At 31.2% G+C, this 18,066-nt stretch overlaps 4 protein-coding genes and 1 non-coding gene across 7 annotated transcripts; 1 reads left to right on the top strand and 4 right to left on the bottom strand.

Moving 5' to 3' along the window:
• Positions 1 to 5,000: 5,000 nt before the first annotated feature.
• LOC102680878 (protein l(2)37Cc) lies at positions 5,001 to 6,777 on the bottom strand. 2 transcript variants are annotated; one of them, XM_006609517.2, is made up of 4 exons: positions 6,638 to 6,777; positions 6,120 to 6,218; positions 5,611 to 6,032; positions 5,001 to 5,532 (listed from the first exon to the last, which is right to left on the bottom strand). In XM_006609517.2, exons 2-4 carry the CDS (start codon positions 6,202 to 6,204, stop codon positions 5,224 to 5,226), a joined length of 816 nt encoding a protein of 271 aa, XP_006609580.1. In that variant the 5' UTR covers positions 6,205 to 6,218; positions 6,638 to 6,777; the 3' UTR covers positions 5,001 to 5,223. The 2 variants fall into 2 exon arrangements, with proteins under 2 accessions (XP_006609580.1, XP_006609581.1); XM_006609518.2 differs by having other exon boundaries at positions 6,605 to 6,717.
• A 495-nt stretch (positions 6,778 to 7,272) lies between these two features.
• On the bottom strand, positions 7,273 to 7,346 carry Trnan-guu. Its single transcript has one exon. It is a non-coding gene; the product is annotated as a tRNA-Asn (tRNA).
• A 193-nt stretch (positions 7,347 to 7,539) lies between these two features.
• On the bottom strand, positions 7,540 to 13,514 carry LOC102680732 (vitellogenin-6-like). Its single transcript, XM_006609516.2, has 16 exons — positions 13,499 to 13,514; positions 13,356 to 13,394; positions 12,949 to 13,241; positions 12,745 to 12,885; positions 12,508 to 12,678; positions 12,289 to 12,431; positions 11,827 to 12,204; positions 11,412 to 11,740; positions 10,702 to 11,324; positions 9,726 to 10,624; positions 9,530 to 9,647; positions 9,197 to 9,430; positions 8,781 to 9,128; positions 8,424 to 8,706; positions 8,023 to 8,341; positions 7,540 to 7,913 (listed from the first exon to the last, which is right to left on the bottom strand). Exons 1-16 carry the CDS (start codon positions 13,512 to 13,514, stop codon positions 7,724 to 7,726), a joined length of 4,524 nt encoding a protein of 1,507 aa, XP_006609579.1. The 3' UTR covers positions 7,540 to 7,723.
• Positions 13,515 to 14,846: 1,332 nt separating this feature from the next.
• LOC102680497 (inosine triphosphate pyrophosphatase) lies at positions 14,847 to 15,784 on the bottom strand. 2 transcript variants are annotated; one of them, XM_006609514.2, is made up of 2 exons: positions 15,541 to 15,784; positions 14,847 to 15,450 (listed from the first exon to the last, which is right to left on the bottom strand). In XM_006609514.2, the coding sequence occupies exon 2, from the start codon at positions 15,447 to 15,449 to the stop codon at positions 14,877 to 14,879; it is 573 nt and encodes a 190-aa protein (XP_006609577.1). In that variant the 5' UTR covers position 15,450; positions 15,541 to 15,784; the 3' UTR covers positions 14,847 to 14,876. The 2 variants fall into 2 exon arrangements, with proteins under 2 accessions (XP_006609577.1, XP_006609578.1); XM_006609515.2 differs by having other exon boundaries at positions 15,525 to 15,766.
• A 281-nt stretch (positions 15,785 to 16,065) lies between these two features.
• On the top strand, positions 16,066 to 18,059 carry LOC102680237 (26S proteasome non-ATPase regulatory subunit 7). Its single transcript, XM_006609512.2, has 4 exons — positions 16,066 to 16,325; positions 16,489 to 16,581; positions 16,665 to 16,843; positions 16,931 to 18,059. The coding sequence occupies exons 1-4, from the start codon at positions 16,151 to 16,153 to the stop codon at positions 17,444 to 17,446; spliced, it is 963 nt and encodes a 320-aa protein (XP_006609575.1). The 5' UTR covers positions 16,066 to 16,150; the 3' UTR covers positions 17,447 to 18,059.
• The last annotated feature ends 7 nt before the right edge of the window (positions 18,060 to 18,066 follow it).

Genomic DNA, 18,066 nt, shown 5'->3' with positions numbered 1-18,066 from the left:
AAACGAAATCTTAAATTTTGATAAAAAAAAAAAAAAAAATAAAACCAATATCAAGTTTAATCTTCGTGAAAAACGTGATATTATTTATAACTATAAATATTTCTTAAAAACCTATGCCGTACACAAAATACAGTACGAGGTAAAGAAACTCACGAATCGTTAATTCCGACGTACCTCGGGCGTACGTCAAATTGACATCCATCTTCACAGGAACCGTCAATTTCACGACGATTTGCACCCGCGGGAATTCGTCTTCACGTGCAACGAGTGACCGTTCACGAAAAAGCTCGAACAAAAAGGAGGGTCGGTTTGAGGAGAGAGAGAAGAGGAAGAAGAAGAAAACAGGTACCGATGACCGCGGCACGTCGCGTGACGGAAGAACCCATGATCACAGGCACACGCACGCGCGTATTTGCATCTTGCATTCGCGTCTATTCACGATGAAAAACCAAAAATTTGTTAACCAAGAGAAATAATCTATCTGTTCAACACGAGTCTTCTCAAGACTTAAGAAACATGTCTATGTTCTAACAAACTCGTTGGCGATTTTTTTAATTCGATCAACGATCCATGATTGGATCGAACGATTTTTCTCGTAAAATTTAAGATAAATTAAATAATTCGAATTTTATTTACATCGATTCGATATCAACCCCGTCTCTTGTGACGATTTTTGCGAAGGTGCATGAAGGTAACAGCATCTGAGGATGTAGCAATTACGTCTGAACTCCTTGCCACAGATGGACGGGACCGCAACCACGGAACGCCCCTTGCGTTACACACATGTTACAAGTTCCCTTCTGTCCTTCTTCCCTTTCCTCCTTGCCCCTCTCCCCTCTCCTTGCTGCTCATTCCTTCCTGACCGAATTAATGTTCGTACGGTCAGCACGAAAGACGCTCCTGTGGGAACAGCAAGACGCGGCTTTGTCGACGTCCATCGTGGTCGAGGAACGCCTTGGTGAACGATTACGGGGGGGAAGGGGAGATAAACTAGAACAACACGAGTAGGAAGATGAACTTGGAGAACGCAGTACGGGTTAATGAGGACAAGCCGAGTAACGAGCAAGGTAAACTAGAGAGTATCAGCTGAAGAGTTGAGCACTTGGAATTCGTTAGATAATCTTGTATAGAATGTACGTGCTATCGATGTAACTTAGAAACTGATATCTGAAATGACGATAATTTAGTCAGATTGGTAAAATTACAAGTCAATTACAAAAATTATATACGAGCCGATTACATACGAGTTCGAGTCTCTTGTTAAATTCGTTTCGTTGCTTCGTTGTAAATTGAAAAAAATTCGTTCTAGTTTCACCGTCAATCGTATATGCAAGATGATCGCTGGATAACGGTGACCCTGAACACACAGCAGGTAACCCCATAGCCGTGAACTTTCTTTTCTCGTGTGCCGTTGACAATGGAGAACGACGCTCGTCTCGCGGAGTTCTGCACGCGATGACCTGCGTACTTCCTGAGCACGCTCGAAGAGGAAACGTCCTAACGGGAGCAGTAGCCCCACTTTCTGTTCGAAAAACTTCACCCTTTGTTCCACGAGGCTTCGCCGCTCCGTTCAAACTATTCCGAAATCGGAATAGAGACACGCGAGAAAGAAAATAGCGTAAAAATAAACGGCGAGGGGACGGAGAAATGATTGTTTAAATGACCGGTTATCAAGCGCAGTTGGCCAACTAATTCACGCAATATTAAGCGTAAGTTGGTTACCTCTCGTCAAGACGCTCGAGCTCTAACGCACCCTGGAGGTCGTGAAAGGGATGAGACGGCAGTCACGTGTATTCTGCCCGGCATAGTCGCGAGATTACAGGCCGGCTCGAGGCTGACTGCGATGTAAATCAATCTGCCACGGAACTTCCCCGAGGGTCTGGTCTAAACTGTTCGTTCTATGGCGAAAAGTGAATGGCAATCGTACGAGGTGTCGGATGTTCGAAACTAAATTTTCTTATTGCTGCTCTCGTGCATCAGCGCAACAACGTTTTCGAACCTAGAGAAGAAACAAAAAGAAAAAAAAAGAAAAAGTATGAGATGAATGGCGAGACTACCGTTGGTCGTGCATCAACTAGAAGAGGATCAACGACAAAATCGTGCCAGCTGCATTTATTGAAAATTACTCCTCGCGTGCGAGCTGCACGAAAATGAGAACGATGAGGGTGAAGAGATGCAGTCGAACAGCCGATCCCAAGATACGATTATGCTAACCGAATGGCGCTTGCCTTAATAAGTTGAAACACTTTTAAGATGCAATATATCATCGTATATTGGGATTCCTAATTTTATTCTTCGAGCGATAAATTAATAGATATTTGATGAAATATCAAGTTTGATGAGAGAAAATATTATACATAAATAAGACAACGACGACGACATTTCGACATTTATTGATCTTTCTTACCGAAAATGATAGCAATGACTCGCACGAATCTTGCGCATCCGTAAAAGCGACTAATGAAAACACACGAAAGCACAAAATATGGTTATTTAACGTCGTGACCCATTCAATTTTCTGGACTTTAATTCGGACGATGGTCAATGTGTTTCATCATATGCCCCGAAGTCCTATATTCTTTGTGTGTAGAAAGAGGGATGTAATTATGAACCATCGAGGGATGTTTTCGTTTCCCGCTTTAATTAACAATATCCGTACAGTGGTCCACGTTAGTCGCTTCAAAGCGGTCATTTCTTTAGCATGAACGAACAAAATGCTACGTGGATATTCGTTATCGTACACGTGACTCGTGATTAATTCTAGAATGAAATAGAATAAAGTGTGAATATATAGAACGAAGAATAACGAAAGTACCATATATATATATTCTATATATATATATGTAGAAGATATTATAAAAACTATCACCTTAGTTTCTGGATATTTACGAAATTCTGCAAGTTACGAACTCTGAAAAGGAAATTATCGCTTTAGGCGATCGTGTCTCCGAGGAAGGCCATCGGCATATGCGGTTCGCGTGCATCAATGCAACCGTAGGATCGCAGTAACAGGTGCAGATGCAGAGGAAGCAATCGTCAGCTCGACAGCCCGCGGTGCATGTGCGCCTATTATGATTTCTTTCGTAATTAGTTTCCCTTCTCTCGTTCTCTACGTTCCTCGTACGAGTGTCCGAATGCAGCTATTTATTTATTTCGTTGTACATACGCATAGCCCGGCAAATGTGTCGAATTCTTTTTCTCATTTGCAATACTTATGTCACAATACCTATCGACATAATCCTGATCTTCCTTCAGAAATTTTATTATTATTTAATTTTAACACATTCTTACACAATATTGCATATACTATTATTTAAAAGCGCATATCATTTCACGTGTCATAATTTTGAAAATACCGCGAAAATTTCATCATTGCTCTTCGCGTTCGTTTGCCGTTTATGGCGATGTAGCAATTTACATGTTTGCATTAGGTATCAATAGGTAAATTGCTTACGCTTACAATCATTGTCGTTTCAAGTGAAAATTTATCGAAAATACGGTATATTATGGAAAATAATTAACAAAAGCTATGAACTAGTAACTTATGAGAATCCCTAAATTTATGACTTTTCTATTTTAAGTCATAAATTAAAATTTATTATAAGAATGTTTTATAAGCTTAAGCTGAGTGTATACAATTAAAAAGTACCTGTATACCTTCTCGATCCATCAATGTTCATAGAAACGAGGTAATGTTTAAGTTATGGGATGGTCCTAAGATCTCAAGGTACTACATATCCGAGAAAGCATCTTGCCAAGGGATTTCACCGAGGGTTGGCTGTTTGCGCCTCTCGACAAATAAGGGGAAGTCGTTATCCTCTGGATAGGAGGAGTAATTAACTGCTTCTACCTCCTTTCTATCCGTCCCACCTCTCAGCCAGTATCCTTCCTTTCCGGCTTCGGCTTCTACTCGAAAGAGCAGACTTAAGGAGACCCGCTTAGGCTTTCACGCGGTCGTGTCTTCATTATTCACGCTAATCTGCTTTTGCCTCGTACTCCAACCGTCTCGATCTTGCTCCCTTTCTCTTCGAAACCGAGTTCTCCCGGATAATTCATTATTTTTTATTATTATAAATACTAATCAAATCTTGCATGTTTTCTTCAAATTGTATCTATACTAATGCAAAGAATAAAAAATCGATTAAGCAAAAGAAATTTTAATATAACGATTTATGGAAATTGTGTTAATCTCGCAAAGTATTATGAGATTATTCCAATTTAACGACGCAAACTATTAAAAAAATTCCACAATGTTCGTCAAATTTTGACAAATTGTTTTCTTTATTAACTAATAATGCCGACAAACGTTGAACCAGTGGACCCCAACTGCGATAATCTTTCATTAATTTCTGGTTGTTGATTGATCGTCATAATTGATTCGAACGAATGAATGACTGCGATAAGATTTCTAATGTCTTCTCGATTAAAATTTCGTGATAAAATAATTAAAATTAAATATGAATATAATAAAATATTATATAATTTCAAGGTATAAATATTTCTAAAGAAAAAATTCAATATTTGGAAATTGAATAAGATGTGAATGAAATAAAATCTCTTAAAAACACCTACTCTGAAAAAAATAAAATTGGTAAATCTTTTACGTATTAATCTTTGAAATATTTACTAATTTACACAATTATTCACAAATACACCACATATATTAAATACGTCGTAGGTGTATTCGATTTATCTAAATTATAATATAAATTTTATTAAAAATTATATATATTTCCTGTAAAAATATTCATTATTTTGATATTTAAATAAATACATCTGAATTATTAATTTATATATGAATGGTCGAATAAAAATAAGGCAATTTGGTAAAATAATCCTGAAATAAAAAAGCGATCTCATAAATAGTTAAATATTTCGATTTTAAAACATTGTTTAAAATTTTTTAATTTAACATTTCTAAATCATTTAAGATTTCTAAATCATTCAAGGAATCTTCTTCTGGAAAATAATTGACCTAAAACTACCAAAAATAAATGATATCAGTTTTTCAAGTAATCATTACATAACTGTGAAAAAAACATATTCGAAATAATTAAGAATATAAACTAAAATTCTAGAAAAATTATTTTCATTTATCTATCTAAGAACATTTTTGCATATTAAAATTTTTCTATTGATAATACACCATTACTGCATCAAAACTCATACATTACAATATAAATGCACAACTTATATATATAATTTTTATTCGAGTTTATATTTTTACTGCGGTAAGTTAAGTAGAACATTTTGACCTGGGGGCAAATAAGCTACTTGACGAGATCTAGAAAGATTATGAGCTATGTCTTCTGCAGCTTCAATTCTTCTAAGTTCAACTAAACCATCGCCTGCTTCACCAAGGGACTTTGCAATTAAACTAGCAGCTTGGGCATCACCTTCTGCACTAATAATAGCAGCTTTCTTATGCTGTTCTGCTTTTTCTACTAAGAAACGGGCCTTTTCTGCTTCTTGCTGTGCTACTTGCTTCATTTCCACAGCTTGAGTAAATTCTTTTCCAAAGGTTAAATGTGTCTGAAATAAAAGAGATTACAAAATCAAATAAAGTATTATATATCGGTTAAAAAACAAGAACAATTATGATATACTTACAATAGAAATATCGTCTAAAATTAATCCAAATTGTGTAGCTCTCTCTGTTAAATCTTCCCTAACCTTTTGAGAGACAATCTCTCTCTGTGTGATTAATTCTCCTGCATCAAACTGAGCAACTACAGCTTTTAATACTTCATTTGTAATAGATGGCAATACTCTTTCAGCATAATCTATACCAAGAACAGTATAGATCTTCGGCAAAGAATCTGGTATGGGTCTGAAGAGAATACGAAGTGTGATGTTTACGTTTTGCAGATCTTTACTTCCAGTGATTACAGGAATATTCCTTGGTCTAGATCGAACATCAAATATGATAGGTCTCTGTACCCAGGGAATAATAAAATGTGTTCCTTCTCCTACAACTTGGTTCTTTATTCCAGTAAATCTATCAAAAATAACAGCTCTATGACCTCCATCAACTAAAATAAATAATTTATAAAAATTATAAATAAAACTCAATATATATCTCACAATAACTTTGTCATATAATAAATGTATAAACTAACCATTGTATAAAGCATTATTAACAACGATACCAGTCAAAGTTAAACCCACACCGAGCTGTCCTAATCTATTCCAAAACATAGCCATTTTTAATAAAATATCTGAAATAAAAATAAAAAATCATTTGAATAAAAAAAATAGATAAAATATATTATGATGCAACACTAACCAACTTAACTAAAAGCGTGGTCAAACAACTTTAACCTATAAACTAATAAAATTATAATATGAATTTAAATAATACGAAATAAATGTGAATCATTATTTTTATCGAATTATAAAAACATAATTATATCAAAGAAAGTAGTATTTGATAAAACTATGTTACAAAAACAAGTAAAATATTTAAAAATGCTATAAAAAACCAACCACATGCGGTCTCGAATCGAATCAGTATATGATTAAAAATACGTGTAATTAAAAATAGAAAATACTATTATATTAAGTAATGATTAACATTTTTCTTATTAATATAGTTTATTCTTACGTAATAAATGCTGTCTTTCGAATAAGAACTCACTTTTCTTCTCGTATTGCGTATGGGTGTCGGCAAAAGTAAGATGGAGTCTAGCCAAATTTCAAGCAAGTCGACAATAGCGCCACTTAGTTTTTCGGAGGTAAATTTAAAATGGAAATATTATGAATAAAGAAATATAGAACAGTCGCAATATTCAATATATATGGAAAATAACTAAAATTTAAATGAGATTACATAATATATGTTACATATCAAGTTATATATTACATAATTTATACTCCAGAGTTTTATTCTAGCCTTTTATTTTATTATTTTCTATTTCCATAAAGTATTTTAGTATGTAATTCACTCGTGAAATTTATAAATCTATCAAAAGAGGTTAGTACATCATTATTTTCATTACGTAAAATTAATTTAATATTAAATATTAAATTTCTTATTGTTTTTAAATATTTATAACAGTTCTGTTGCAAATATTCTGTTGCAATTCTGTTGTAAATAGGTATTAAAATATTAAAATATTACACTTATATTCACTTATTTATATTACACTGTTATATTACACTTATTTATATAATATAGATTTTTAATATAAACGTGTATATTATTCTTGTCAATAAATATAGAAAAATTATATTACTTTGATTGCAAAATTAATAATAACGAAAAAAAATAACCGCCCCCGGGTGGGCTCGAACCACCAACCTTTCGGTTAACAGCCGAACGCGCTAGCCGATTGCGCCACGGAGGCCACGTGACAAACGTGTTCAAATTATAAAATTTAAAATTTATTTTTAACAGTATATTTAAATTTTTTTTTTTTATAGTTATAAGATAAATTTTACGTTTCTTTTTCTTTGATAATTAATATGATATAAATATACGTATATCGTATATTATAATAAAAACAAAAGTTAATGATAATCTTTGTAAAAAATTAAAAATTTTCCAAAGTAAAATTTTATTTTTTTATTCTTTATAACTACATCATCATTCCTAAAAAGAAATTATTGATTGTTAATATAATTATAATATTAAAATCAATAACTGTTATAACGATTCTAAATAATGATACTAAACATATTTCATAAGATGAAAAATATGATTAGATGACTTTATTTCATTTTATTAGAGATATGAAACACTATGTACGTCTGGAATTTCATCTTTATGCATAACATCCATGTTACCACAAATTCCAGTTACTTGACTCTGAAGATTAGTATGCAGAGAAACTGTTACACTGTCTACTTTATAGAAAATATGAACTGGTATTGTTTGTGAATCAATTACTACATAGTTATAGGCAGTGGTTAATCTGTACAAAAAAAAATATATATATTACAATTATATTATAATATACAGATAGAAATATCTTTAAAAAATGAAATTAAAACAGAATAAATTTATTGAAAAATTAAGTTTACCTCATAGGATAAGAACGTGATTCGTTCTCGGATACTGTAATACCTTTTTGGTAATCATCAATAATTTTATTATCTATTTTTACAGATACTTTTGTCTCAAGAGGCATAATTTCCATTTCATGTTCACCAATATAAACTCTTAAAGCCAATTTCTTATTTTGTACTAATTTCACAAAGATACTATACGTATGATGTATGTGATCACCAGACATCAAGATCCATTCATCTGATCTGATAAATTGAATGATGCCATTCCAAGTAATAGTAACGGCATCATTAATAGTGGGATTAAGAAGTCGAGGATAAATTGTGCACAATCCTATAGACAACGTAAAAATATATTTAGCAATTCAGCATAATAATTTCAATTACCATAATAATAAATAATTAAAAAAACTTACTAATTTTTTCATTAAAATAATCATTCAATATTGATGTAGAATAATGAATATTATTCATCCATATATTCCAAATTGGATTACCAAATGGTAATTGAACTAATTCGTAACTGTGTGTCGAAGTTGTAACAGCTACATTAAGAACAGATGTCAAATATGGGAATTCTAAGACAATCTTTGCGTTTCCAGGCTGTACATGATTCCAAGTATGTTTCATATGATCGAAGAAAACAGAACGCAATTTATCATGAACTATATTTACAGCCGACATTATTTGCTGAGGTACCTATAAAATAAATAATAAAAATCATTCGCATTAAACTATCATCGCTATCAATCTTAAACTATAAAAAAATTTACCTTTCTTACGGTCATATCTAAAGTATATTTCCTCAAAGTTGAATGAAGTATATCTTCTTCAATGCATTCTTTAGTCTTAGGAACTTTCGAACTCTTGGTATGGAACAAAGGATTCTGACTTTGATTGTAACATTCAATATACATGCTGTCATAGCTCATTTGATTCTTTTGTTCTTCTAACATTTCGCCTTTCATGATGATTGTGACATCCATTTCATCGCGTACACACTTATCTTCTTTCGTTTGTCCCATAGTAATCGTCATTTTTGTATTAGTTTCCTTCTTTCCATTAACTGTTAATAAATCATCAGTAATCTCTGGATATTCATTCTGTGCCTCAATACATATCTAAAAGAATATATCGAATATTCTTTACTGAAAAAATGCTTCACTTAGGAATTTTAATTCTTACAAACCTTTAAATTTTTCTCTTCTGGTATGGTACGAGTAATCATAATTCTCATACTATTATTAACATGTCCCTGAGACAATACAATGTTAAGATTCATATCCCATTGTCTTATAGATTCATTAGTGGAAGCTGCTTTAGCATTTAAATTTCCACGAATATCGATTCTCTTACTGCGTAAAAGATCCATTTTTTGTGTCTCGTGAAAATCTTGAATGCTAACTTTTCCAATTAAGTCGATCTAATTAAAAAAAAAAAAAAGAAAGAAAAAGAAAAAAAACATTAAAAGAAAAATACATGCGTATTCTGATATTATTATAAAAGAATTTTTTCAATTTACCACCGAAGTAGGATAAACGATACTTGGTTCAGCTTTACATACGAGAGAACAACTTTTTCCTTGTCCCAAAATTATGTCGCTCATTATTTTATGACGGATTGCTATAACAGCCTGTATCCTGTATAAATTACGGAAATAAATTTTGATATTATTCTTTTTCCTTATTTTTTTATTATCTCTTAAATTCAATACTCACATACTGTTTTCGATTGTCTTTGACTCTGAAAGTCCTGTAAGCCATTCATCCACAAGAGAAACCGGAATAAAATTATTGTCGCAATGATATTGCATCTTAAAACGAGTTCCAATATCCTTTGAATCGAAAGTATTCTCGTATGTTTTCAAATTGACGTTATTGGTAACAACTTCATAATGATGGCAAGTAGAACAGAACTTTTTCAGCAGATCATGCTCATCGTTTAAAACGGTGATATAATTTTTACCGTAAATCGATATTCCTGCAACCGAGAAATCCGAAACTGGCAATCTTGGCCATGTAACTTTAAGACTTTTCGTTTTCCAATTCCAGCCAATGCTCATTTCACATGGTAAAACAATATCGAAAGACGATGTCTTACGAACAGAGTGCCATACATCGACAACAGGATTGTAAATTGACATCGTGTGTTCGCCGTGCATCCATTGCTGATATTTAATTTTTGGTTTCAAGATTAAAAGATTTTTATCTTCAGAGACTTCAAAACTTCCTACGAGGGAGAATAAAGAAGGTACTCTCGTTGTCAAAATGGCTGGTACACCAAGATCAGTAGGTACATGAATTTCGTAATGATCGTGATATAAAACAGTCTGCCAATTAATAACATCCATGTGTTCAGTAATCAATTTTTTCCATTGTTTCAATTCATTGAGAATTTTCTGCCAATTATTCTTGGTGCAATGGAATATCGAAACAACATTGTCGTTCATTGTTAAAATGACATTAACGTTAATATCTTTAATTTTCGGCATAATCTTAGCTGCTGAAATTAATACATTCTTCACATTGTCGTTTTTAATCGCTTGTACGACATTGCCGAACACATTTTCATCGATATCCTTAATAATCTCGCTCAAACCATCTATATTCCAATGGATCTATGATATATAGAAATAAAATTAGATGATATTACAAGAAATCTTATATATTTTTCATAATAAAATTTAATACTCACTCCTAATTTAGTAACAGGTTTACGTGCTTTAACAGATGCGATATGTTCGATCGAACCAACGTACGGTAAACCAGATGTGTGATCCACAATTAAGGAACCTTTCACTCTTTCGTTGTATTCATATTTATTATCCACGTAATCGACATAAAATTTGCGCGATAATGGACCAGTAACGTTCCTTACTCGAACGATCTTTAATAATTTCTTAGCCATTTCTCGAGCTTGCATCAGACAAGGATCGACCGAGGTAGCAAGTCCTTTGATGGTATCCACGTAATAATTATAGAGATGTTCGTTCTTTTCGTAAACCATCAACCAGTAAACATTTATAAATCGCCCTAATTGAGGAGTTTCGTTCATCAGGACATCAAACGCGGCAATTCTAACTGCTGTTGGAAGGGTAACATCGGTTAGAACCGGCCAGAGTAAGTTGTAACAATAACGGGGATGCTCGAAGACTACGTTTTTCATGATCCAAATAGCTTGTGCACGAATGTTGTGCGGTTTATCAGATACAACTTCATCGCCACGGATGATAGGCTCCAAAAATTTCAGAATCTGAGTTAATCTTACGTTTTTCATTGCCATCATGTATACCATCTTCATATGATGCGTCGGTTCGTCTGCAACATTTATTGTCGATTAAATATTGATAAGAATAATCAATATTAATAAGAGAAGAGCTAGGTATTATAAAAATTGCATTATACTTCTAATATGTTCCATGAAGTGATGCAAGTATTTATCCAAAAGAGGATCTATAGCTCCAGTCTCCTCGTGCTCAAATGTTTTACGAATCAATGTAGCAAAACAGAATATGCTTGCTTCCTTAACTTCCACGGATACAGAATCATCTAAACTAAGAAGTTCTTCCATCTGGACAAGCAGTTTTTTCGAAGGAACTTTCACATGCATCGGAAGATTTCCAAGCATCATAATTGCATTCCATTTTGGAACGCTCTTTGTTCGAACTACATTTCGCGTGAAAAAGCAGGCAGCTGGGGTTCCTACACTTGACAGTATTCCGAGGAAAATATTTCTAATAAAAGAATAAGAATGTGAAAAAATTTATCTCAAAATATATTATCGTATTATTTTTTTCATAATCGATAAAATATTGCATACCTCTTTACTATCTCATTTGCATCTTTACCATTTTGAATCTCGCTGTACACTTGCTCCAACGATGTGACATCCATGTAACTCATAACGTGTAAAATTCTATTGATCGTTTGATCATGTTTCCAATCCGATTGTTTCTTGTCGATTTGGCTTTCTTTGAGATAACCGGCAACCTCATCCAACATCTTTCTCAATTTTATAATAAGATCATTGAGTTTGACTATGTGTCGACCATGAGTTACGTCTATGTCAGCTTGAGGAACGTACGAAGTCGTAGGTTCATCGTAGATAACATTTTCGATAATTGAAGGATTTAATCGTACGATGTCCGATAAGTGCGACTCGGATACAGAAACAACATTTTTCAGATGCAACGTTTGACTGAAAAAACGGATATTGTTCTAAAATAAAATTATGATATTTTTGTATCTATATATATTTATATTTATTCGTTTTGGAGATTACTTGGTCAGAAGATGATGCGCCTCTGATTCGGCCACCCACGGTAGATAGTTGATCATTCCATGACCAATTAATTTTTTTATAAGAACTTCATTGTCTTGATTTTCTACCACGATAATGCGTCTACTAGCAGTGCTCATGTCATCCTAAATATAAGATTAAAGAAAAGAGAAATATAGGATTAAAATTGTTATTTCTATTATTTCAGAAAAAAAGTCTTACCCATTCATTTACATGACATTTCTCAGAATCAAAATGGCTCATCTCGTGGTAAGAAAAATGAGTACAATTCTTCGATTCGTGAATTTTCGTAACAACGAATTCTTTGTTAGATCCTACATGGTCCAATGGATGAACATTATAAGCCACTTGACAAGTACCGTGAACGGTTTCCTAGTGGTAACAACCAAAGAGAACATTAAAGAAAATCTCAGAGTGTTCCCATCAGTCGTTACCTACCTCGTGAGTTATGAAACTATGAGATTTTATCGGAGTTTGAACTCGAATATTAGTCATGTCCAATTGAAGCATGGAAACGATACCCTTTTTTATGTTTCTTGACCATCCTGGCTCGTTTTCCATAAATTTTACACCTTTAAGCTAAAATATAGAAATAAAGATGTTAAGAATGCTCAAGATTTCTATTCAATTTTATCTTCTTACGTGTCCATTTTCGTCATAAACGATGAGGAAAGGATTCAGAATCGCATTTGCTACGTCGGGGATCGATTCCATAACAGACAATGATTCATAATGTTTCACAAATCCATTGTATAGTCCATATTTCACATTGGTCAAATTAACATAATAAGTATTCTTCGAGTTTGTGTCGGTGATATGTTGTACGTTAAGTAAACATTCGATGCCATAGTTGGATACGAATAAAGATGGCTCGACACCAGCCTTCACATCGGCGATGTATTTGTAAGTTACAAGTTTTCCATGTGGAAAAGGAGCTGTAATAATATTAGATAAAATTTATTTCTACAATTCAATTATCACAGAATTCACTTCAAGTTCTCGTTTATTTCGTTATCTTCGAGAACTTCTTTATATTTATTTTAACGTACCCGGAACGGCAATCACCGTAGTTAGGATCCCCAATAATACTAAAAATTAAAAAAATATATATATCATTTCAAATTATTAACAACGTTTTTGAAAATACAATAAAATTACAGGAAACTTGTTTTCTTCCTTTTTTGTTACTTACCGATTAGGGTATTCATTATAGTGTAACCCTTGTAAGAAGACTACTAACTCTGCTGTGCTGCATTCTCCTTTTATATGGCGAAAAATCTGTAAATCCCGGTAGAATAAGAAAATGCAAATATAAATGATAACCCCTCTCGAAAGGGTGTTGCGAACTGGCTATGCCGGTGTAATCAATGAGGAAGATAACCCGTTCGTGCACCATCACAAGTTACATTACTACGTGAATAATTTTTTAAAAATATTATCAGAATCAAGTTTAACTTGACTCATACTTTTTATACCTGATTGTATATATTTCTATATATTAAAAAATCTTCATTCTTTTTTATTCTACGCGCCAATGAATTATATGTTTCATTAGATATTTAGATATTTCTATTTTATTTATAAACAAAGTTGCATATAGGAATAGGATTAAAATTTTAAAATCCAATTTTTTTGAAACTATTATAGATATCTTTTGTCTAACAGTTATGAATGAAAAAAAAAAATACTTGTAACTTTTTATTTCACTTATCCTGCATACAGATTTTATTGCAATTTTCATATATCGTAAAAGATTTTTATGTTGACACGGAATATCATTGATTAAAAAATTGATTGAAATCATTTATTCTATTACGATAGAAAATTGATTGGAATTTTCCCTGAGATTATTTTTTTATACATGTAAATTACAATATTGTTGATTAATAAATATAATTGACTTTATCAATAATGTTTAAAAAAACAACAAATAATTCGATTGCGTGTTTACCGTCGCACATGACAATCAACAATATAATTGCAATGATTACGTTATACCATTTAAGTCGATGAACAGAAATTAATGGTACTATAAAATAAAGACTTCCCCTTCTTTGTATCTATTTATAGAATTTAAAAGATCGAAAACTTAAATTTTTACCGATAAAATAATATAATACAATACAAATACAATACTAAAAATGATTGCATCATTTTACAAGCATTTAGATAAATATATCGTCAGTATTTATAATTTGTGGAATGTTGATTGTCGGAATCAGTTTTTAAATTATTTTCTTGCTGTTTACCGTTAACTTAAAAAATTCTTTAATAAAAAAATCTATCGGCTATCGCCACTTCAGCCAAAATGTATTTTAAATGCTAAATCATATTTGATAAAGCCAGGATACTACGTAATAACACTAATAAAATTCTGTGTTTCGATGATATATAATCATACATAATCATTCATTAAAAAATATATATTTAAATAAATAGTAAACAATTTTCTATCAAAAAACAATTAATATATTTTTCAATTATGATAATTTGCAAATATAATTATTAATATTTATAGGAATTATAAAAATAAATAAATATTGTACTTTCAAAAAATCCAATTTATTGATTTATTGTTCAACGTTTTTCAAAAAGTATTCTTTTAATTTCTCCAGTGCTTTACTACGATGAGAAATTTTATTTTTAATTTCTTTCGGTAATTCTGCGTAAGTTTTATCATTGTCCAAAGGCTGAAAACATGAATCCCAACCAAAATCTCGTGGACCTCGAGGACTCACGATAGTTCCTTGCGTTCTACCTTGAAACAATAAAACTGGATCTTCCAATTTTCCTGAACAATAAGCAAAAGTGCAAACTGCTTCCGCAGTTTTATCTTCCCAACCATTAAGCATTTGATATAATCCTTCTGGTCCTAATTTGTCTAAAAACCATTTAATATAAGGACCAGGTAAACCGCTCATTGCATTAAAGCATAAGCAAGTATCTTCAATAATAACAGGTCCTTTTATTAAATCAGCTGCTGCTCGACATTTATTTCTGCAAATATCATCTATTTCTCCTTGATATTCTGGAAGATCAATCTTCTTACTTATAATTTCTAATGGAAAATTTTTTCCCAGAATAGCCACAAACTCTTCTAATTTCTTTACATTTCCAGTTACAAAAACTATTGGTTTCGACATTCTGTAAAAAAATTTGAAATATAAAACTTCGCGCCTTTTTTACTCGATTGGTTGGTAGACATGCCTATGATATATCTATAGATATGTATACCTGCTATGAGGTGAAAATGTGAAATGTGTTGGTTATCTTTTCAACTAAATTAAATAAGATTTTATTTAAGAATATAATTAAAGATGTATTTTATGAATATTATATTTGTTACACTTTGTTAAACAATTTCTATACCTTCGAATAAAAACTATTTTTCAATATTTAGTAATCGAATCGAAGCATGTGAAACAGCATCTTTTCTCAACAGTGTTGCTAACTGTAATTTCTTATCCCAAATGAAAATATATTATTTATAATTTAAAAAAGATTTATTTTAATCTTGTAAAAATTTTATTTTTTATTTTATTTCACTAACACAAATTGAAAAAAATTATATAAAAATTAAATATAAAAATTTTTTAAATAATCTTAAGAGAAAGTTATTTCTGAATTTTGAATTCAATTATTTCTTTAAATATTATAATATTTTTACTTTTTAGAAATATTTTTGCAATTTAATTTTTAATATGATATAAATTATATATTTTCTTGGAAACTGTATTTATATTATTTACTTTGTGTAGAAGGGTCTTTTATGAATGATTCAGTGAATAACTTTGGATGTTTCTGCTGTGGCTACATTCACGAAAGTTAAAGGAATTGCTCAAAAATGCCGAGTCAAGAGGTTGTAACAACGAAAGTTGTGGTGCATCCTTTAGTTTTATTAAGTGTAGTGGATCACTTTAATCGTATGGGAAAAATTGGTAATCAAAAAAGAGTTGTTGGTGTTCTTTTGGGATGTTGGAGGGCGAAAGGCGTGCTAGACGTGTCAAATAGTTTTGCAGGTTAGATTGACACTACTAATATTCACCATTTCCTCTTGATTTTTATAGATTTTGGTCATAAATTTATTATTTCTTCATTAATTTATTGTTTCTATAATAATTTTTATAAATAAAATAAAATTATTTTCATTATAAAATTAAATATTATTACTTTTATTTATAGTTCCTTTTGATGAAGATGATAAAGACAAAAGTGTGTGGTTCCTTGATCATGATTATCTTGAAAATATGTATGGAATGTTCAAAAAAGTTAATGGTATGCATTTATTTGTATGCATATGAATTTGAAAGCAATCAAAAATTTAAATTTTATATTTTTTTTCATTTATTATATCTTAGCTCGTGAAAAGGTAGTAGGTTGGTATCATACTGGACCTAAATTACATCAAAATGATGTTGCAATTAATGAATTAATCAGAAGATATTGCCCCAATTCTGTTTTGGTCATCATTGATGCTAAACCTAAAGATCTTGGTCTTCCAACAGAAGCATATCAAGCTGTTGAAGAAGTTCATGATGTAAGTTTCATAATGTATTTAGTATATTTGATATATTTATATCATAATCATATATAAATATCATTATAATAAATAAAATTATTACAGGATGGCTCTCCAACATCTAAGACTTTTGAACACATTCCTAGTGAAATTGGTGCAGAGGAAGCAGAGGAAGTAGGTGTAGAACATTTATTAAGAGATATTAAGGATACCACAGTTGGTACCCTTAGTCAAAGAATTACAAATCAATTATTAGGTTTAAAAGGCCTTCATGAACAAATTAGAGAAATTAGAGATTATTTGCTGCAAGTTGGTAGTGGTAAATTACCTATTAATCATCAAATTGTTTATCAGCTACAAGACATTTTTAACTTACTCCCTGATATGACACAAACTAGCTTTGTTGATTCACTTTATGTGAAAACAAATGATCAAATGTTAGTTGTGTATCTTGCTGCTCTTGTTAGATCTATAGTGGCTTTACACAATTTAATCAATAATAAATTAACTAATCGTGACGCTGAGAAAAAAGAAACAGATAAAAAGGAAACAAAAAAGGATGAGAAGAAAGAAGAAGAAAAAAAAGATGAGAAAGATAAAATAAAAAATAAAAGTCAGTGAACAAAGTGAAACTGAAACTAATTTGTGTGATTGAGACTGTTAACATTACAGAAGTTCACAATTGCAAAGTTTGTTTATACATGTACAAATGTATTTTGTGCTTACAAACAATTGGTATTTCAAATTAACACCAAAATAAAACAAATGACGAATGTTTTTAAAATATTCTATCACACGTACATTAAATAAAAGATATAATGGTAGAGATGCAGTTACACATTTCCATGATTTATAGCAAACACAAATTCGATTAATAATTTTGCACAATTATTAAGAATTTTAATATTAAACGTTTATAAGATGTATAACATAATAACTGTGTTCACAGATAAACTTTTTTTTTCTAGGAATGAGCAACTGCTTCAAATTACCTCTAACTTTTATATAATGTATTAATGGATAAAAAATTTCGTGATTTTTTCATGAACCAATATCATTCAATTGTCATTAACGATACATTTGAATGTACCGAAATTTTCTATATTATCTGAAAATAGCAGATAAGATTCTTATAATATACAGTCCTTAGGTATTATGAACATGTTTTCTAGAGAATTTAAGCATTCTTAACCATTACATTACGTTACTAATAAACAAAAATCGATCAATTCAAGCTTATA

Source organism: Apis dorsata, unplaced genomic scaffold, assembly GCF_000469605.1.
Source record: "Apis dorsata unplaced genomic scaffold, Apis dorsata 1.3 scaffold_57, whole genome shotgun sequence".
NCBI classification, from domain to species: domain Eukaryota; kingdom Metazoa; phylum Arthropoda; class Insecta; order Hymenoptera; family Apidae; genus Apis; species Apis dorsata.
This window is presented reverse-complemented; position numbering and strand designations above follow the sequence as displayed.

Excerpts from the sequence above, each read along its gene's own strand:
- LOC102680497 (XM_006609514.2), bottom strand. The coding sequence starts at position 15,449 with ATGTCGAAACCAATAGTTTTTGTAACTGGAAATGTAAAGAAATTAGAA.
- LOC102680878 (XM_006609517.2), bottom strand. The coding sequence starts at position 6,204 with ATGGCTATGTTTTGGAATAGATTAGGACAGCTCGGTGTGGGTTTAACT. Across the intron at positions 6,033-6,119 it reads TAATAATGCTTTATACAATG|TTGATGGAGGTCATAGAGCT; the intron begins GTTAGTTTATAC and ends TATTTATTTTAG. Across the intron at positions 5,533-5,610 it reads TTTTAGACGATATTTCTATT|ACACATTTAACCTTTGGAAA; the intron begins GTAAGTATATCA and ends CTTTTATTTCAG.
- LOC102680237 (XM_006609512.2), top strand. The coding sequence starts at position 16,151 with ATGCCGAGTCAAGAGGTTGTAACAACGAAAGTTGTGGTGCATCCTTTA. Across the intron at positions 16,582-16,664 it reads AATGTTCAAAAAAGTTAATG|CTCGTGAAAAGGTAGTAGGT; the intron begins GTATGCATTTAT and ends ATTATATCTTAG. Across the intron at positions 16,844-16,930 it reads CTGTTGAAGAAGTTCATGAT|GATGGCTCTCCAACATCTAA; the intron begins GTAAGTTTCATA and ends AAATTATTACAG.
- LOC102680732 (XM_006609516.2), bottom strand. Across the intron at positions 10,625-10,701 it reads AACCTGTTACTAAATTAGGA|ATCCATTGGAATATAGATGG; the intron begins GTGAGTATTAAA and ends TATATATCATAG. Across the intron at positions 9,129-9,196 it reads CAGAAGAGAAAAATTTAAAG|ATATGTATTGAGGCACAGAA; the intron begins GTTTGTAAGAAT and ends ATATTCTTTTAG.